General features: G+C 42.0%; 2 protein-coding genes across 7 annotated transcripts in view; one reads left to right on the top strand and one right to left on the bottom strand.

The window, feature by feature from the left end:
• Nucleotides 1-12,145, top strand: CCNE2 (cyclin E2). 6 transcript variants are annotated; one of them, XM_035318157.1, is made up of 11 exons: nucleotides 1-68; nucleotides 152-260; nucleotides 451-507; nucleotides 1,621-1,772; nucleotides 4,445-4,580; nucleotides 6,694-6,840; nucleotides 8,010-8,105; nucleotides 8,352-8,486; nucleotides 9,316-9,427; nucleotides 10,266-10,420; nucleotides 10,804-12,145. In XM_035318157.1, the coding sequence occupies exons 1-11, from the start codon at nucleotides 55-57 to the stop codon at nucleotides 10,903-10,905; spliced, it is 1,215 nt and encodes a 404-aa protein (XP_035174048.1). In that variant the 5' UTR covers nucleotides 1-54; the 3' UTR covers nucleotides 10,906-12,145. The 6 variants fall into 6 exon arrangements, with proteins under 6 accessions (XP_035174048.1, XP_035174046.1, XP_035174052.1 ...); XM_035318155.1 differs by having other exon boundaries at nucleotides 448-507; XM_035318161.1 differs by having other exon boundaries at nucleotides 22-68; nucleotides 155-260.
• Nucleotides 12,034-18,209, bottom strand: part of INTS8 (integrator complex subunit 8) — a 21,528-nt gene continuing 15,352 nt past the window's right edge. Inside the window, exons 18-27 of the mRNA XM_035318154.1 lie at nucleotides 17,530-17,563; nucleotides 16,797-16,853; nucleotides 16,654-16,715; nucleotides 15,603-15,721; nucleotides 14,153-14,256; nucleotides 13,538-13,588; nucleotides 12,815-12,888; nucleotides 12,657-12,721; nucleotides 12,517-12,560; nucleotides 12,034-12,310 (exon numbers count right to left, since the gene is read on the bottom strand). Coding sequence (XP_035174045.1) covers nucleotides 12,194-12,310; nucleotides 12,517-12,560; nucleotides 12,657-12,721; nucleotides 12,815-12,888; nucleotides 13,538-13,588; nucleotides 14,153-14,256; nucleotides 15,603-15,721; nucleotides 16,654-16,715; nucleotides 16,797-16,853; nucleotides 17,530-17,563 — 727 coding nt within the window. The 3' untranslated portion in view covers nucleotides 12,034-12,193. The remainder of the gene's footprint in view (nucleotides 12,311-12,516; nucleotides 12,561-12,656; nucleotides 12,722-12,814; nucleotides 12,889-13,537; nucleotides 13,589-14,152; nucleotides 14,257-15,602; nucleotides 15,722-16,653; nucleotides 16,716-16,796; nucleotides 16,854-17,529; nucleotides 17,564-18,209) is intronic.

Here is an 18,209-nt window from a genome sequence, read left to right as displayed (position 1 = left end):
ACTCACCTTCTGTCATTCCTTTGGTCCAGGTAGAGATCTTAGGACCCAAAGAAGATGTCAAGACGCAGGTAAACTGTCAGCATTGCAGTACACCCGTCTGATCTGCGTTCATCTCGCTGCCCCTCTCCTAACGGTGCATGTCTCTTTGCAGTAGCCGATTGCAAGCCAAGCAGCAGCAGCCACTGTCATGTCAAGAGGAGTCTTCACAGGAACTGCAGGCACCAGAACATCTCCAGACCAGAAAAAGGAGAACAGCAGAGGTGACCAGCCTGGATGACTTGAAAAATCTAATAATATTGCAGGTTTCCCAAGTCACTTAGATGGGGAAAACTAGAATTCTCTGCAGAATTAGAAAATGGGGCAGGAGTGGCAACAATTTCCTTTAGCTTTAGAGGTGGGTGTGCTGGTGATCATGGTCAATCTACTAATGTGCATCTCTTCTTTCAGCAGGAAATTAAGAAGAAAGAAGATGGAAAAATTGCCAAAAAACATCAATATGAAATTAAGGTAACTCAATCCTCATTGCTAGCTCAAACTGGGTGAGGGAGTCTGGTTAATATTGGTGGGTGTGAAGACATGCATTCCATCCTAGGAAGTATGGGAAAAAGCAATTTTCTACCTTCAGGTATAGAAAGCATGTCAGCTCTGCAACTTAGCATCTCTTTATACATTTTTTACTTTTTACTTTTTATGGAGAGTTTGTGAGCTAAGTTAATTCCTAGGATACTTCATGGAGTCTGGCTAAATAGCTTTAGATACAGTAAGGAAATGTATACGTATCTTACGTAGCAAGGTGCCTGTGTAGGAAATGTTCCTGTGTTCAGGGGCTGGTGTCGCCATTCTTTATGTGTGGGATCCCCCTAAATCCACAGAACATGATTAAAGCTCAGTTGTCACCATTTTGAAGGCTGTCAGCCATTACAGCACTATATATGCTTCACACACTTCATACCTCCGTGGTTGTATTGGTTATGTACAACCAAATAAGTATCAGAGAAACAAGTTACAGACTTAGCTAAAGTAATATACAATTCTTTCTCTGAAGCTTTTTGCACGAAACAATTTCAGGTTCCTCTCCTTTGGGGTCATTGCATGTTTGGCATTGGCAAGCTGAGAGATAGTTCGCAGCTGCTGCTTGCTCGGTGGGTATCTAGCTCCGGAGCTGAGATGGGTGGCTCCTCCCTGGAGTACTAAATTGGAAGATAACCAGTTGCTGAATTTCCACTGAGAAACAGTAGAACCTCCACCCTCTCCTTTCTTTTCCCTCTGCATAGATAAGTAGATAGGACCAGCAACCTACTGCCTTGTTTTCTAGTAGCAGTAAGTACCTTTTTGTTAGGTGCTGTAGCTGTAGAGCTCAAGCAATTGACATACTGCATGTGGGTTCATAAACCAGTGACAGATCTCCTCAAGCTGAGTTCCTTGGATTTGTCAAATTTGTTTGTGTTTTCTGTCTCTTGGCTGCAAAAGACTTTGTCATTTAGTCTCCCTCTTTCTTTGGTTTCTCAATTTGATTCTGAGGTCCAAAAAACATGACGCACATTACAAACATTGTTACTATAACCTACCTCTCTATCCTAGTAAAACCAACCTTTAAAACGCACCTTGTTTATGCTGCAGAGCTGTTGGCCGCCCACGATAACAGGAGGCATCTCACCGTGCATAATTATTGAAACGCCCCACAAAGAATCGGTAACCACTGACTTCTCAAGATTCAAAAAATACAGGTTCAGAAACCTCTTCATAAATCCATCGCCTTTGCCGGAACTCAAGTAAGTTGACCAGATACAGCAGATGTTTGTCTTATCACACATGCTGAACTACTGTCGTAGTATCTGATGTTGTGTTTGTGTAATAGTGGACAATATGCAACCCATTTTTCTACTTGTCTCCTCATCCCACCAGCGATTTGATGTCCAGAAAAACATAGGTTCTGTGTTATCGCTTATCTTACAAATGCACTGGACAGATCACGTTTGCCTGTTGGTTTTATCCTTTTATAAGTGCTGAAGAGGCGCACAGTGGTTAAAACTAATCTTCTTTCAGTGTTGAAACTGAGTGACCAACAGAGTAGCCAAAATACTAAGCAAAGTTTTCTGTAAGAACTTAAAGATGTTTAGATACGCGAACTTGTGACAGTATTGCTGCACTGGTAGCTTGCTAGTGCAAGGCAGCATGCTTGGTTCAGTCACAATTCCAGTCTCCTTGCTCCGTGGGCAGGGTTGCAGAAGCAATGTACGTATTGTGATGTGCTGAAGGAGAAAGGATAATCACCCAAGTAGAATATTTATTGCAAAACTTCCATGTTAGTATTCTTCAACTATACTGACAGAAACAGTTTCCCTTCTGCAGAGGACAGATTAGCTGACTAGAGAGGATTTCTCAATTTCTGAGTTTCTTAGACATTCAGGTGTGTTAGATTCCGGTTGCTGTTTGTATTGGCCCAGTAATTAATGAAAGAGCTGCTAAGAGCTGCTTGGGCCCCTCGCTACAAGAAGGACATGGAGGTGCTCGAGAGAGCCCAGAGAAGGGCTACGAAGCTGGTGAGGGGCCTGGAGAACAAGTCTTACGAGGAGCGGCTGAGGGAGCTGGGCTTGTTCAGCCTGGAGAAGAGGAGGCTCAGGGGTGACCTTATCGCTCTCTACAGGTACCTCAAGGGAGGCTGTAGCGAGATGGGGGTTGGTCTGTTCTCCCACGTGCCTGGTGACAGGACGAGGGGGAATGGGCTAAAGTTGCGCCAGGGGAGTTTTAGGTTGGATGTTAGGAAGAACTTCTTTACTGAACGGGTTGTGAGGCATTGGAACGGGCTGCCCAGGGAAGTGGTGGAGTCACCATCCCTGGAGGTCTTTAGAAGACATTTAGATGTAGAGCTTAGGGATATGGTTTAGTGGGGACTGTTAGTGTTAGGTCAGAGGTTGGACTTGGTGATCTTCAGGTCTCTTCCAACCTAGAAAATTCTGTGATTCTGTGAAATATACTGCAGTGCATTACAGAGAACTACTGCTGAAGTGAACGAGGAGAGAACCAGAATGTAAAGCTTTACCTTAAGAGGACCTGGCCACATACACCATGTTTTCACATGGTTCTGGCTGAAACTTGGCTGGAACTGGGAGATGATGCATGCACTCTGCCTCCATGCAAAGCAGTAGGTCCATCAATGGCTTTTTTCACCAAGCTTTGAACTTGACTGCTCTTCTCAGTATTGCTCCCAAGCCCGCTGCATATTGCTGAGCTATGTTTTAAAGAGCAATATACTCTTCCCTATGTCTGGCAAATAACGTTTCTGTAAGTGAAAGCTTAGTGCAGAGCACTTCTTTATTAAAGAAAAAAAAAAGTTTATGTGTGAGTTTAGAAAGTTGCTGGGAACAGCTGGATCCCAAAGACGTGTTCAGACACAGAATTCCACACAAGGAGTTTCATCCTTGATGTTCCCCTCTTGTCAATAGGCACCTGGTAAAGCTGTGATCCAGCCTTTCCGATTACCCAAAGGAGAGGGTTGTTTACTCTCTCTGCTGCCTTATTCATATTTTCCTAATTGCAGCAGGAAGATTGTGATAGGAGATTTCTTGATGCCTGCCCACTAAGAGTTGTGCATTAAGCAAGTATCTCTCTCTCTATTTTTTTTTATTTATGGTGGCAGCAGAGTGAAACTGATCTGAGTTAAAATTTGTAGGCGGTGCCAGTGGTGAGGTCTGTTCAGTTTCCCTACGCTCTTGCTTGGGGAAAGGTAACTACATAACTCCAAGAACTTCACGAGGAGATTGACATTATGTTAATTACAACCTCCTCCTTAGTAACTGTAGGATGAGAAATACTGAAGGGAAAAAAACACATTGATTCATTATAACAATTCCAAATTATTATATGGGCATCTTCTTTCTCCTTCCCAGGTAGGCTTGGCTGCTGATCCATTACGTTAGCAATAAATGAGAATGTAATTTTTATTTCAGTGCCCTGTTTCTAAGCCCCATCCGTCCCTTCCTTTTTCTAAACACCAGCTCTCAGTATCTTTCCAAAACAGAGATGGACAACTTTGAGCACGCTGTTTCTTAGGTGGTAGGATGGTTGTTTGTTTGGTTTTGTTTTCTGCCTTGCTCTCTGGAAAGCCAAGTTTTAAAATGGCTGAGCTGTGTGTGTTAATGGCCACCTCACTAAGCAGAATAAGAAACTCTGCGTGGTTGCATGCGCAACTTTTGGGATGCACCTGTTCAGTAAAATTGGCTGCTCTATAAAGCTGGACTTGCTGATGATCTTGGCAAGCTGCTGTGGTGGCGGTAAGTGTTCAAAGTATGCCTGCAGTTTTCTAATTCCTGTAAGCATCTCTTAGTCTGCAGAATTCGTCTTTTTTTGTTCATGAATAGCTGTAACCAATAAATTGTGTTTTTAATGCTCCTTTTGTGAAGGTGCATGTGTACTTACAGTGCTTTCTAACTTTACTCCATAGCTGGGGAAACTCCAAAGATGTCTGGCTCAACATCCTGAAGAAGGAGAACAGATATGCTCACTGCAAACACTTCACCTCACTACATTCTAGTTTGCAACCGCACATGCGATCGATACTGTTAGACTGGCTTCTAGAGGTGTGTTCTTGCTGTTACTCTGTGCTGTGCCATGCCTGTGAAGCAGGCAGATGTAAGCAGAGCTCTTAGGTAAAAGATTCCATAGCAAAACGTACTGGAAATGTCCAAACCAGCTTGCAACAAAAGGGGTTACAATTACTGCTTTTGATCCTCTTGATGAGCTACATTCAATAGCTCCTGGTAGGAGGCACTCAAGGTCCCGAACAGGGCAGCAAGCAACAGTTATAAATGTTTGCTCTTACCATGCTACGTAACTGCCTGGGGAAATGTCGGTCTGGGACACTTCTATTGAAGTAGCTGTAAACAGGTTATTTATGAAGCGGCAGGTTTACATCTGCTGCTGCGTATGAACTATGAGACAGCTTCATCTGCAGCGAGGGCTTGAGGTAATGCCCTGGCCCTGTCTATGTCAAGACCCTTTGGATGCCTGCCCCAGCGCTATTCATTCCTGACTTACCAGTAAAAGTTTAATTATGTCCTTCAGAGGGAGCAGAAGTGTGTTAGTGGCTGACACCTGAGGGCACTTGATGCAGACAGATTCCTTGTTTGAAAAGGATTGCCAATAGATCATCCCTATCCCAGGCTGGTTGCTGTGTGCCTGTTCCAGTTGTCAGACAAAATGGAGGTTCTCACTCTTGGCAGCCGACCCCATGCGAAGCAGTGCTGTAGAGAGCTATGTTCTGGAACCGTTTCCAAGAACACTCTGTGTTACAGAATATTCGATCGCTGCTGCCAAAAGCAACCTTTGCCTCACGTAGTTCTCGCTCATCAGCAGAAGGGATCTGTGCAGGTTTGTCGGTCCTGTGACACCAAGTGCTCCCGAGGAAGCAGGTGTTACGGTGGCACTCTCGCTGCCTTGATTGAACAGTGCTAATAGCAGGGAGCCTCAGGGGAAGGGGGTGTGTGTCTTTTAAATATGGTGAGAATATCAAGATGGGTACACTCGTGTGCTTCACTGCTTCCTTTAACCTGCAATTTACATATCACCTTTGAATTGGATGTAATTTTTAAATTATCTTAATCGTGAGCTGCTAGGAAATAAACTTTTTTGTTTAGAAATTGATCACATTGATCTCGTTACTGTTGTGTAGCTCAGAGGTTCTGTACGCCTCAGCAGAGTAAAATCACAGCAGCTTTCAGTTCTCCAGTAGCTTCTTACGTTGTCTTCTGTGACGTCACGTTAGAGATAACGTTACTTGGTCATGTTAAGTATTATTTATGCTTGGCATAAACACAGAAGTACAGTTTTAGAGAAATTATACCGTTTATTCATGGGAGGGCCTGGTATGGACCTCTGTAGTTGTGAATCGTGCTTGGAGCAGGAGTTAAATCATTTCATAGTAGCACACCAGGTTGTGAATATTACATCAGCTCTTCAAAAAGAAAAAAAAGCTGTGGTATTACTGCCAGCTAGTTGCATTTTTGAAGGTCAGGAAGGGAGGTAATCCACAAGCAGGCTTTCAGCCTTCTCTTAGGAAATAGCTAGAAATAGTGAGATTTTATTCTGACTCTGTATCCAAGTGGAATAATTGAGTGAGGTGTAAAGTCAGATTTGCTTGGGATCCACTGCTTGGCTGTTTTTCCTTGTTTTCTGTAAGTAGATTAGAAACTAGTTAGATATCTATAAGTTACTTATTGTAGAAGGGATACAGTTGCAGATAAGATGAAGTTATGGCAAACCCACCGAAATTCAGTTAGAGATCAGAGAAAAGAGGAGCCCAGTGATGAGGTTTGAACCCAGACTATTCTCGATTAAGCAAGTTAGTGTGTGATTTTATTTAATTTTTCCTCCCCCTCAGCCCCCAGTAAGTCTCTTTTCTTTCAGTGGAAAACTTCTGGCTGATTGTTCCTTAGTTTTAAGGATACTGGGTGCTATTTTATGTTGGGAAAAGTATACTTTGGAAGTGCGGTAGTACATTGTAGATAATCTATGGTTAGATGAGAGCGTGGAAGATACCAAGCCCCATACTACCACCTAAAACACCTGGCTGTGTGATAGTTCATGTGTGCAAAGATAAAATCATGTATCCTGTGTTTTACTCACAAAGCTGGAACACTCCAGTGTGCATACCTTGGGTTTTAAAATAGAAAATTCATTTTTTCTCTGTTGTAGGTATGTGAGGTGTATGCGCTCCACAGGGAAACCTTCTACCTAGCTCAAGACTTCTTTGACAGATTCATGTTGACACAAAAGAACATTAACAAGAGCATGCTCCAGCTCATAGGAATTACCTCATTATTCATCGCCTCCAAGCTTGAGGTAAGACACAAGGAGGAGGATATTACATTCAAAGTAGCTCAAGACAGTGGTAACATATTTATTTATTCTGTCTGAAACTTTTGAACTTGGTGGCGCACGTACAGCGCTGCAGGTCAGAAGGAGACTTTTTTTTTTCCTTTTCCTTCAGTTGTGCATGTACCAATCTCTTAGAGTGTAGTCTTTGTCCTCCCTTTCCTCTGCAGCAGGGAGGGAGACCACATAAACGTGAAAGGTATGCAAATGTGCTAGGAGCAGTTTTGCTTTGTTTCGTCTTTCTCAAAATACAGAGCAGTTGGCAAACAATCTCAGGAATGGGTGTGGGACTTGAACAAAACCAAGCCTGTGTCTCAAGCCCGTACAGCAGGTCGATATCCCTTTAAACCCATTTAGTGGAGTTTTTTTATTTTGAGGATAATGTAATCAGCGCAACAATGGCGATGCGTTACATTGCACGCTACAGCTCTGAGCCAAGACCCTGTTTTCGTCTGTCTCCTAAATAGGCTATAGCGCATGGTAGGCTAAACAGAGTGGCAAATTTGGGCTATTTTTATACTTGGAACCCCCCCTGGATCTAGCTGTTGCTCCCAAAGCAAGGTGGTGTGCTACAAGCAGTTGTGTTGGCAGGTTCTTTCTTACTGGAACACCTACATGTGGCCCCAGCTGACCTGATTAGATTAGGTTGGCTAAATTATGTTAAGTATCTCTGCACCATTTTGCCAGCTGTGATGGCTGTGGGATCTTCTGTTATTTTCTAGCCTTTTTCTTTTAATAAAATCTATGTGATTACATCAGCACTAGCTGACTAGCTCTATCAGTGTTTTCTAACACAGCAGTGTGCTCTGAGAAATGGGGTGGTACCTATTTTTTTATGTCAAATGGTATGGCTGAGAAGAAAGCAGCTTTAATGAAAGGTGCTTCCAATTGCTCAGCATTTCCCCAAAAGCTAAAAAGCTTGCAATAAGTTTGTGATGTTATACAACAGATAACATGCTACCTACTTTGAGTATCTCCTATCATGCAAGTTTCAAGTCACTTCATGTAACACTTTCCTAGTGTGAATTGTTAATATTTTAATATGGTCTAAAAAGCATTTGCCAGCATCTTCTCAAGCTTTCCTAGAATCATATGGCACTTTAATCCTGACTATTTTTTCTTTCTTCCTTTTAAAGGAAATCTACGCTCCTAAAATACAGGAATTTGCTTATGTCACCGATGGTGCTTGCAGTGAAGATGATATTGTAAGAATGGAACTTATTATGTTAAAGGTAATAGCTTTGTGTTTTTAAGTGCCAATTGAAATCTCGCTTCAGCTGAAACTTGAATTTTTGTGTCGCTTTCTTCAAAAAGTGGTAGGAATGCAATCTGAAATGTGTACTTGGACTTGAAATTTTTAAGGATTTGTGCAATAAATGGAGCTAACTCAGAAGGGGGAAGTTTGGGGGAAAAAGATCAGAGCACAAAGCAAGTTTTGCATGGTTCTAGGAGCTTAAATGTTTGTTTAATCGTTGCAGGCTTTAAAATGGGAACTCTGTCCTGTGACAATCGTCTCGTGGCTGAACCTCTACCTTCAGGTGGATGCTCTGAAGGATGTTCCCAAAGTGTTGCTACCTCAGTATTCTCAGGAAAAATTCATTCAGATAGCACAGGTAAGTAGTTACCTGTATAGGAAAACAGTGTTCTAGAGTGATTACAAGCACAATTGAATGTTATGCCCCTACGAGCCGCTAGAGAATGTTTTTCCTTGGTCCACCTCACCTCTTTAAGGAATGTGCAAGTTTCACTTGGCCAGACAACTTCATACTAAGTTTTTTGAGGAGAAGCATCCATGTGTCTCTGGTCTCCCTCCTCTCAGATATCTTAAGACTTTTCTGTACACTAGAAACATTACTACAAAATGCAGTGTTGTGGGAACCGCAGGCGGTGGCAGCAGCTCTGGAGGGAGCACAACAAAAGCCTCTGTGGCCAGTTAACTGTTTTACCTGTGTCCTTTGTAACAGTGCTTCTGTGTACTTGGGCTAGAAGGTAGTGTGAGGAGCGTTTCCACTCTATCCTACTACTATCTTACTATCCACTCTATCCTAAACTACTGTGGTTCAACTTCTATGGATACATGTCCAGGCTCAGAGGCTTACCAGAGTAGACCTAATTCACCGAGCTACTCTGTAACTTCTTTATTTAAGCAAATACCTTCCTGGAGCTCTGCTGAGTTTAAAGTTGTACTTAAATCTGTGTAAGCAGATTGCCTTGCGTGTTCCTGGAAGAAGTGCAAGTTGGGTTGCACTGTCAGACCTCCTTTAACTGCAATTGGTGCTGCAGATAAACAGATGTGTGCAATTGGTACCGAAAGAGCAGGACTACAGACCATGGGCTGCAGGAGGGCTAGTGCATGCAGAGCAGTTCCTGGGGCAGGCTTATAGTAAAGCTATCTTCTTGCTGAAAGGTGGAACTCTTAAATCCTCAACTCTCTTTCCTCAGCTCTTAGACCTGTGTATTCTGGATGTGAACTCCTTGGACTTCCAGTACAGAACACTAGCTGCTGCTGCACTCTGCCACTATACCTCAATTGATGTCGTTAAGAAAGCTTCAGGTAAGAAACTTTTTTGTAAGTTTTTGTCTTGTTGGGCTGTGACTGAGAGCTGTTACATGCCTGATGCTGCTGAGAGTGAGCTGGTCAAGCAGGCTGCAAAAGAGCAAAAGCCACGCAGGCACTAATAATGGTTCATTCCTCTGGGGGGGGTCCCTCCCCCCCCAAAAAAAATCTTGCTTCCTTCGTACCACTGTTTCAGATGTTAGCAAGACTTGAGAGAGAAGGAAGCACTTTGAGAAAGCAGTCTTATCTAAGGAAACTGAGGAGATTCTTGCTTTTTGGGTTGATACTGTCCCTCTGTGAATTCTGATTGTTTTGGGAGTCATTAACTGGGCGTTACTTGGTGACTTTGTCTCCTTAAATGTAATTTTAGCTAGTCCTCCCTGGCTGCCAATGGCATTGAACCTTTGTGGCTGATTCCTACATGAGTGTCCCTTACAAAGTCCAAAAAAAAACCCACTTAAGTTCAGCACTTGTGCATTGCACAAGGTGCCTTGAAGGACCATGATATGATGCATGTTTTCTTACAGTGTGAGTCAAAAAATCTTACTCAAGTGAAAAAGTCACAGCAGGGTAAGCTGTTACCTTAATGGTTCCTGATAACAGAAACCCTACTGGCCATAGAGCTGCTTTCAGGAGGCCTGTGGTCACCTCCTCTGCCTCTACATGTTTAAGTAACAAACACAAGGAAATGCTGGGGATTTTGGGAAGGACGTTACTGATTTTTTTTCTTCGCAGTATTTATTATTTTAAAGCTGTAACACTTCAGGATTTTTAGCCAGGAAAGACTGTGCAACTCCATGTTTTTTAAATGTTGTTACTGTGCTTTGTCCTACAGGCTTAGATTGGGACAGCATTTCAGAGTGCGTAGAGTGGATGGTTCCTTTTGTGAACGTGGCAAGAAAAGTCCCCGTGAAACTGAAGAATTTTAAGAAGGTTGCAGCAGAAGACAGACATAATATCCAGACACATACAAACTACTTGGACATGCTGGTAGGTGCTTTGTCTACTTACAGTTCAGATGCCTGAGTGTGCATTACACACCTCTTGTCCTGAGGCAGCTAAGGCTGGCTAGACAGCTACCTGCTAGCACCTGGGCTGGCTTGCCTGAACTGACATGGTCACAGAACTAAATTAATACACAGGCTTTAGCATAACATGCACAAGCCATAAGCAAAGACCTGAGAATTACTGGTGAAAACTTTTAAAATACAGTAATCTCTACTGTGTTGTTTAGCATCGCTTTCATTTTATACTCGGTAACCTAACTGTATTATTAAATTTTTTCTAGCACTATGAGGAAAAACTGCTGCCAACTAATAAGATAAAAAGTAGACTTGCCCTGGTATTAACTGTTGTTTTTTCCTACTATTCAGGAGGAAGTTAATAGTGGAGTAGTGTCTACTGCCCCTGGTCAGTTATCACCTGTATCAACAGCGGGAATAATAACACCTCCCAAAAGTACAGAGAAGAAATGAAAGATGGACAACCAACTTCGTGATCAGTTTCAGAACCACGACTAGGTGCTTCAAAACAAGACCACACTAAAGTTGACTCATTTTAATGCTCTTTAATGATACTGAAGACTTCGGCAGTAAGACCCGTTCAGCAGAGCATCAGACAGAAATCGGGACCAGTATTTTCCTACAGCCTTGATAAAAGAAGTTTTAGACCAAGCATCCCTGCCTGTGTCATCACAGGAGGCTGGACTACTTTAGTCTCTTCTCACATAGGACTCAGTTCAACTCTGAACATTCCTAATTTATGCATTTCAAGAACATGTTTTGAAAGGGCTGAGTGGCAGGGTTGGACAATTCAGCTTGCTTACACATCACTGTGCTTTAACTTGGGATAGCCATACAGAAGAACACGGTGCCAGCTTGTACATATTACCTCTTCTTGACCTTTTTTCTCTTGCCTGCAAGTTATTCAGCTACGAGCTCAGGTGCAGTATTACAGAGGTCAGTGAGTAAGCAGTTTACTGTTCTGAAACCGCTCTGCTCTTGGGCTAAGGTAGAGCCAGCCCTGTAGCAAGGTTTAATTCCATAGGAGGGGGATAAATCACCTTTTTGGGCTGCCATCAACTTGAGCTCCAGCATACCACTGACCTCAGGGAAGAGTACAAATGGAAGCGTGCTGCTGAAGTAACCTAACTGGAAGAAGTACAGCCCTTGAAGGAAGGAGTTCTAAGGCCCAGCCATGAACGTGCAACAGTAAAAAAACTAGAACTGGAGGGTAGGAAAGAAGTGAAGTGCTGGTATTCTACAGCCACTCGTGTCCTAGGAGCAGTATTTTAGGTAGCAACTGTAGAGCTATGTTTTATCAGTGTTCAAAAACAGCATTAACTACTGTGTTTTCCTTGGAATGTTTACTACCTCTGCATCTGAGGTGCTTAACTTCTGTCGATGAAGGGACAGTACTGGGAAATACGGCTGCCAGCCCCTCTCTTTTAAGGTGCTCCTACCTGTGCCCCCTTCAGGGACAACTTAGTGCTGAGCAGTTCATGAAGCTCTTTTCCACTAAGTTCCCAAACTTGAAGTCAGAGCTTCTTCAACCACTCCCTTGTGGAAATAGCTGAAGTTGTTGTTTCAGGCCTTCTGTACAATTTGTAAAGATACGGGGTTTTATTATAAGATTTCATCTATTTCTAAATGAAAGATACCAGACTGTAAATGTTGTATAAAAATTTAAATGAATTTTAAAAATAAAGTTGTGGAAAATTTTTTTCTCCTTTTTCACACATTTTAGCACTCTTCCAGCATTAGCCTAGAAGTAAAGCTTCGCCATTGCCTGAAGAAATTTCTTCTTTCTTCTCTGTGCAGCGAGTTGTAGGACCTCCTCCGGGTTACTGGCATTCAGCTCTGCCTGGCCAATAGCTTTTATCTTAAAAAGAAAGAGGAGAGAGACATCACTAGCAGCAGTCATTCCAGTAAAGCTAGACCAGCTGAATAGAAGTTTACATCAGCATCCCGACTCTTAAGAATTATGCAATGAAATTAAAACTGGAAGTGGCAATGTTTTTCAAAGACTGCTTGGGGGATGGAAAGAAACACTAAGGAAATCTCCCACAGCACCCTGTGTTAACTTACCGCTATCTGCCTCTTGTCGGTCTCACCTCTTTTGTGGTGGAGATCTGAAGGTAAATTAAGGAAATACACTTGTGCACAAAGTCACTTTCTCCAGCCATGAGCACCTAGTATAAACTAGTAGTATTCTAACAAAAGGATACATGTCAAGTACTCCAAAATTGTGACGTCCCAAATATATTCGTAATAGGAATCCATGGCATCATGACTGAAAGACGACACAGGTTGGATTAGTAATGTCCACATGTAAATGTGTTACATCTCTAAATATCCACAGTAGAAGCTTTACAGCAATAATTACCTGTTTTGTTCCTGCAGTGCCTTGAACGCAGTTTTATAGTCTACTTCTCTGAGGAACTGGCATAAAATAGCTACCTATAAGGAAAGGCTCAGAGGTGACATCACAGCCCTAGTCCCCCACAACTGGGGTCTGCCACACAATGCAGCAATAACCCCACCCAGCCCCGAGACCTAACCAAGAGCTCCTCCCCACACCAAGCATCTCCTAAGCACCCAAACTTCGAGGGCCTACATAGCTCCTTCTGAAATATTGACAACAGTAATACCTAAAAGGAGGAAAAAAGAAAGCTGCCTAGTCAAAGTTGAAGGGATGCACCTGGCTTCCAGGGTTCTGAGTGTATTTACTAGGTTCTTCTGTAGGAGCTATTATAACTTTGTTACTTCCTGAAGAACAAACAACCCCACTGAACAACAATTGCCACATGTGGTTATCTTGTAGAACAAGGCCACCTCTGCAAAAAAAAAAAAATCTATATCCTAAGACAAAAATGTGACAAAAACCCCTCAGACTTCCTACTTCTGCAACATTTCCAAGCACCTTTAGTTGCCTGTTAATTTGGGTCCCTTTAGAGCCTTAGAAGCAATGGTGACAAAAGATCTTAATGCAGATTGCATTTGCAAAGGAAGTCAGATGCAGTCTTACTTTGTAAGTTCCCCCCCTCCACGTTTTGAGGTCAAAATATTTATAGACACATTTTACTTAATACCACGTTTCAGCTCTTACCTGGGTGTGACAGTTGAGTAAAGAACAACACTTTATCATTCTTTTTATCACCTTCAGAATGGTTAAAAAAAGGAGTTTCAGAATGCTAGCATAGGATATAGGAACACAAACAGCAACAAATGTATACATCTGTTTTAAATAGAAGGGATCAGCTAAATAACCATTTACATTCTTCTAAACCCCTTCCCTGTCCTTGGGTTTTGTGCACACTCCACTGACCACCTGAGCTTTTGTGACACAGGAGAGTTCACCCAAGTAGGATGTGTGCTACAGAACAAAGCACAATGTTTCTGGTAAAGGAGCAGGGCTGCAGCCTATTAAGAAGCTTTGCCTTTTATCATCCCACCCACAGAAAAAGCCTGACTAGCGCTGGAGCAGCACAGTGCTTTATGGGCAGCCTTCTGTGCTTCAAAGCAAAAGCTTCGGATTTTCTATGGCCTTCAAGCACCAAGGAAGACCTGAGCTATGATGACTCGTCTCCCTTAATACATCAGATGCACACATTCCTTTAACTTCTAAGGTTTTGTTTAGCAGTTCTGCATCTTCAGAGGATGCTGGCCGAATCCAAGAGGTTATTTCTGTACATCTAAACCCCATTCCAACACCCCAACTCACCTGGTCTGTGAATACATCGGGCGGCACCATCTTATTAAAGAAGTCTGAGCATATAGCTCCTGCCTGGAGATAGTACTGAAGGGCTGCTGAGTACTGATTTGTTGCTGTAGTGGGAAAAAAGCCAAACAAGGACTTTAAACACAGCACTTAGTTCTAAGAATCAGATCACATGTTTACAGAATTATTCGGACACCAGCATCTCAGCTAAATTCCCTTCGGAAGCTATTGGGATGCTGTCCCACTTCATACAAGTGGTAAATGCTATCAGTTTATAACCTCAAATCACCCTCCCATATTTAAGGGGAGAGCCCAAACCTTACCTCACCTTCAGAAAAAAAATTGTCTTCTAGATGAATCTTTCTCCTTTTAAATCAACAAGCTAGAGTTTCTGCACTGCAGCTTACCGCACAACACAGCCATGCTCCCAGCTCAAAAAAAGAGCTTTAGAAACTCGCACCTTGCCTCCTGCAACAGCCCAGAGCACCAGCAAACAGGGTATGTGCTTTGCCTCTAATATCTACTTTGTTGCCAGAAAAGAACAATCTGGCTTAAATGCTAAATTCCACTAGAATAGAGCCTACAGAAAATTTAAGCACAAGAAATGCACACCTACTTTTGAAGATGGCTGTGACAATATCCTCCTCTAGCGTGGTAGTACCACGGTCGTGTGGCTAGCTTCTGAAAGCTCATTCCTCAGCACCTCTCTCCCCACTCTCTTTACTTACACTACAAGGTAAGCCCCAGAGGCTGGGGATTACGTTAACAAAGCACAGTATCAAAAGGCTGTGCAAGACTTCCCCAGGCAGGTAACAGGGATCTAAGTGCTCTGTGTCCCAGTTCTGCTGGCTGCTCCCAGCTCATAAGCAAAGGTAAGTACCAGGGAAGCGGCAGGTGAGGACAGAGAGATAGGAAAGAGCTTCCCATCAAAACCAACACCAGATCAGGAGGTCATGCTTCCTCATTTACAAACCCTAGCTATTTCCCTATATGAAACACAGAACATCTCTACTTGAGCAGAAGATGAGCAGAGTAAGGCTGATCTGCACACTTAAATGCAAGCACTATCCCCCAAACCTTTATTCACTTAGAGACTTAGAGACTTATTCACTCAGAGACTCTAATGCTACAGATATGTAATGATAACAATGCATGATTATATCACTCAGTAACTGACTACACCCACTAAGAGAAGTGAAATTAATCACAACTCTTACAGTAAAGGTTCTCTTGCCCTAAAAGCAAGTCCCCACGACCCACTGAAAGCTTAATCTGTCAGCTTACATGATCTCCTAGGTGACTACACCACTGCCCCCAAAGATTTTAAAGTCCTATCACTTAAGCTTCTTTTCATAAAGGGAAATACAACAAATGTGATGAAGGTATACACATTTCAAAAGAAAAAAAATGCCCCTATCCACATGCTTAAAAAACAGATATTGTTTTCACTTACCGAAATAAATATCTGCCTGGATAATTAACCAGAAGTGGTTGTTTGAGTTGACAGTCAACGCATAGTTGACTAGCTCTTTTACTGTTACAGCCACAGCTTCAAAATCCACTGACTGAAGGCTAAAGGGAAACAAAAGAGTAGAAAAAATCCTAAGTATTTTTTTTAAAATCATTAATCTGAGTTCACATCTAGCTTAAGTCCAAACCGCTTTTTGCATTAAATGGCAAGCAAAAATAACACCAGTAAAGATCGTGCACCTGAAACCACCAGAAATTATCACAGCATCTGCATAAACAGCCACAGACAGCAAGCTCTAGAATTTATGGAACTAGCTTGGGAAGGAAAGCTGCTAATAGCCTGACATGTTGCTTGGGCAGCCTTTCCTAAAGGTCATGTGGCATCTGCATTTTTTTTTAAGAACACGTGTTTTTCCCCTCACCCTATAACTAAATTCTGGTAACAGACTGAAAACCATCTTCTGCTTGGCTTTCTGATACACACCAAAGTCTGCATCAGTAAGAGAGAAACTATCCCCTCACACCAACCATGGACAGACTACGCACACTGAGCATTACATACTCTCTCTATTTATGCCCCCAGGTATGACACACGCAGAAGCTGAACCCAGTGAGGTTCTAGCCCCAGAGAGCCTATGAACTCTCTGAACTTCTCTAAACTGGAAGATCATAGTTCAATCTGGCCAGGATAAACCCATACACACCATATGCCACTTAGTACTTTGGAAATTAAATCAAACACCTCAAAAATAAGTTATTTTATATTAAAATATTACACGGCTCACAGCCATACAGCTTGGTGAAGCACACACACACATACATCCTGTTTCTTGTATCTGCATCTCTATCAGTACCATCAAATCAAGAGCAGAAACCTCCACACACTCAGACAAACACCAAACAACGGGGGTCAGCGATGCCCTTACACGGCAGAAATGACACTAGCACACAGTAACTAGTCCACAGTAACTGGAACTACACCAATCAATCTAAATATATTTTAGAAACTGTATTTTGAGTTAGTATCACCTTACTTGGGAATAGAGGAAGGCCAGATAGAAATGTACTCTGCTGTAATATCATTCACAATATCTTCCTAAGAGAAGAGAGAAAGGAAAAAGAAATTACAGAGGGAAATGCTTCAAGAAATCCCAGTGTGATCTTTATATGTACTAACCCGAACATTATGAAGCTTGACAAACAGGGACAATATTGTAGTTAAAACCAATGGTTCCTGTAAGGAAAAGGAAAAACGTGATGGACATTCCCATGAAATTAACAGAAATCCACTTTCTTCCCTAAGCTTTAAAGCTACTTCAGAAGTTCTGACATCATCATTTCCTACTGAAATAGGACAGTACTTCATTAAGAATCCTGCAGCACAGGAAGACTTAGAGAAAATTTCTTTAAGCAGTGTTCAGTTATTTCAGACTTTCCTGAATAACTGCCTTAATATAAAATTTGCTTAAACTTTGTACACCTCTCCCCTCCCACTGACTAACCTTAAACTTAAGCGAGGTATACTACACCTTTCTGTGCATTTATACACACACACTAAACAGTTTCCCTTCTTTTTACTTCTGCTGCTTAATTTTGATGCAAGTAGTGGCTTCTTCCTCCCTCCAAAAGAAATGATTTCCCAAGAAGTCCAAGTACATAAACCTTCACGATAACTGGAATAAACTCTTCATGTCAACTGATCTCTACTGTCAAAATTCAGGATTATGTTGTTCAACATTAAGCTAATCAGCACTGCTGTATGACAGGTGAAATAAATTCAGTTCTTCAGACACAAAAGTATCTATATAGCTATTAAATTTTCTGGACTTTTCCTGTTAAATTCCAGAGAGGTGTTATACCAGAAGGAAGTTCTGATTGTAAACCCATTTCTCAAGATAACTCTAACTTACCCGAAGCTTTTTGATGAAGGACAGCAATTCACTCCTAAATCAGGGACACAAAGATCCGTGTAAGTAACTGACTGCAACTGACAGCATATACAGACTTCATTCACTACAAATAAGAGTCACAAAGCAAAATTCTTCACCTGCCAAAACAGCCCTTCAGCTCTAAGCTGACAAATGCAGAGTACATCAATGAGAACGTTCCATCGGGTCATTCACTTTTAATACAGTCACTGAAAAAGTTTGACTTTTATAATTAAGACAAGGGTAAAATAGCAGGTAGTCTTGTTTATCAAGCTATAAAATGCATAAAAATCATTTTGTATTGAGTCAGACAATGAACTGTACTGTAATTCTCCAAGTTTGGACTGCAACAATGACCTACAAGTTTACAGAACAGGGTACGCAGTGATCATTTGTAATGCACATTGATTTCCTTGTCATGCCATATCAGAAATTGTCACTGTAAGCAAGGCAGACAAGCACAGCCTGTTTGGAAAAGGTTTTGCTGATTCTTTTCTAAAATAAAATAGGGGCCCTGCCCTTCACTGAATTACAGGGATCAGAAGAGCTTCAGGATCCTAAAGTACACCTGTAGGGCTTCCTTTTTCTCGCCAGAGTATACAATTAAAACATAACGCAAGCATGTACCCTCTTCCACCCATCCTACATCAAATCCTACATCA

Source organism: Oxyura jamaicensis, chromosome 2 (genome assembly GCF_011077185.1).
Source record: "Oxyura jamaicensis isolate SHBP4307 breed ruddy duck chromosome 2, BPBGC_Ojam_1.0, whole genome shotgun sequence".
Classification (NCBI taxonomy): domain Eukaryota; kingdom Metazoa; phylum Chordata; class Aves; order Anseriformes; family Anatidae; genus Oxyura; species Oxyura jamaicensis.
The sequence above is the reverse complement of the archived record's forward strand: the minus strand, read 5'-3'. Positions and strand labels throughout refer to the sequence as shown.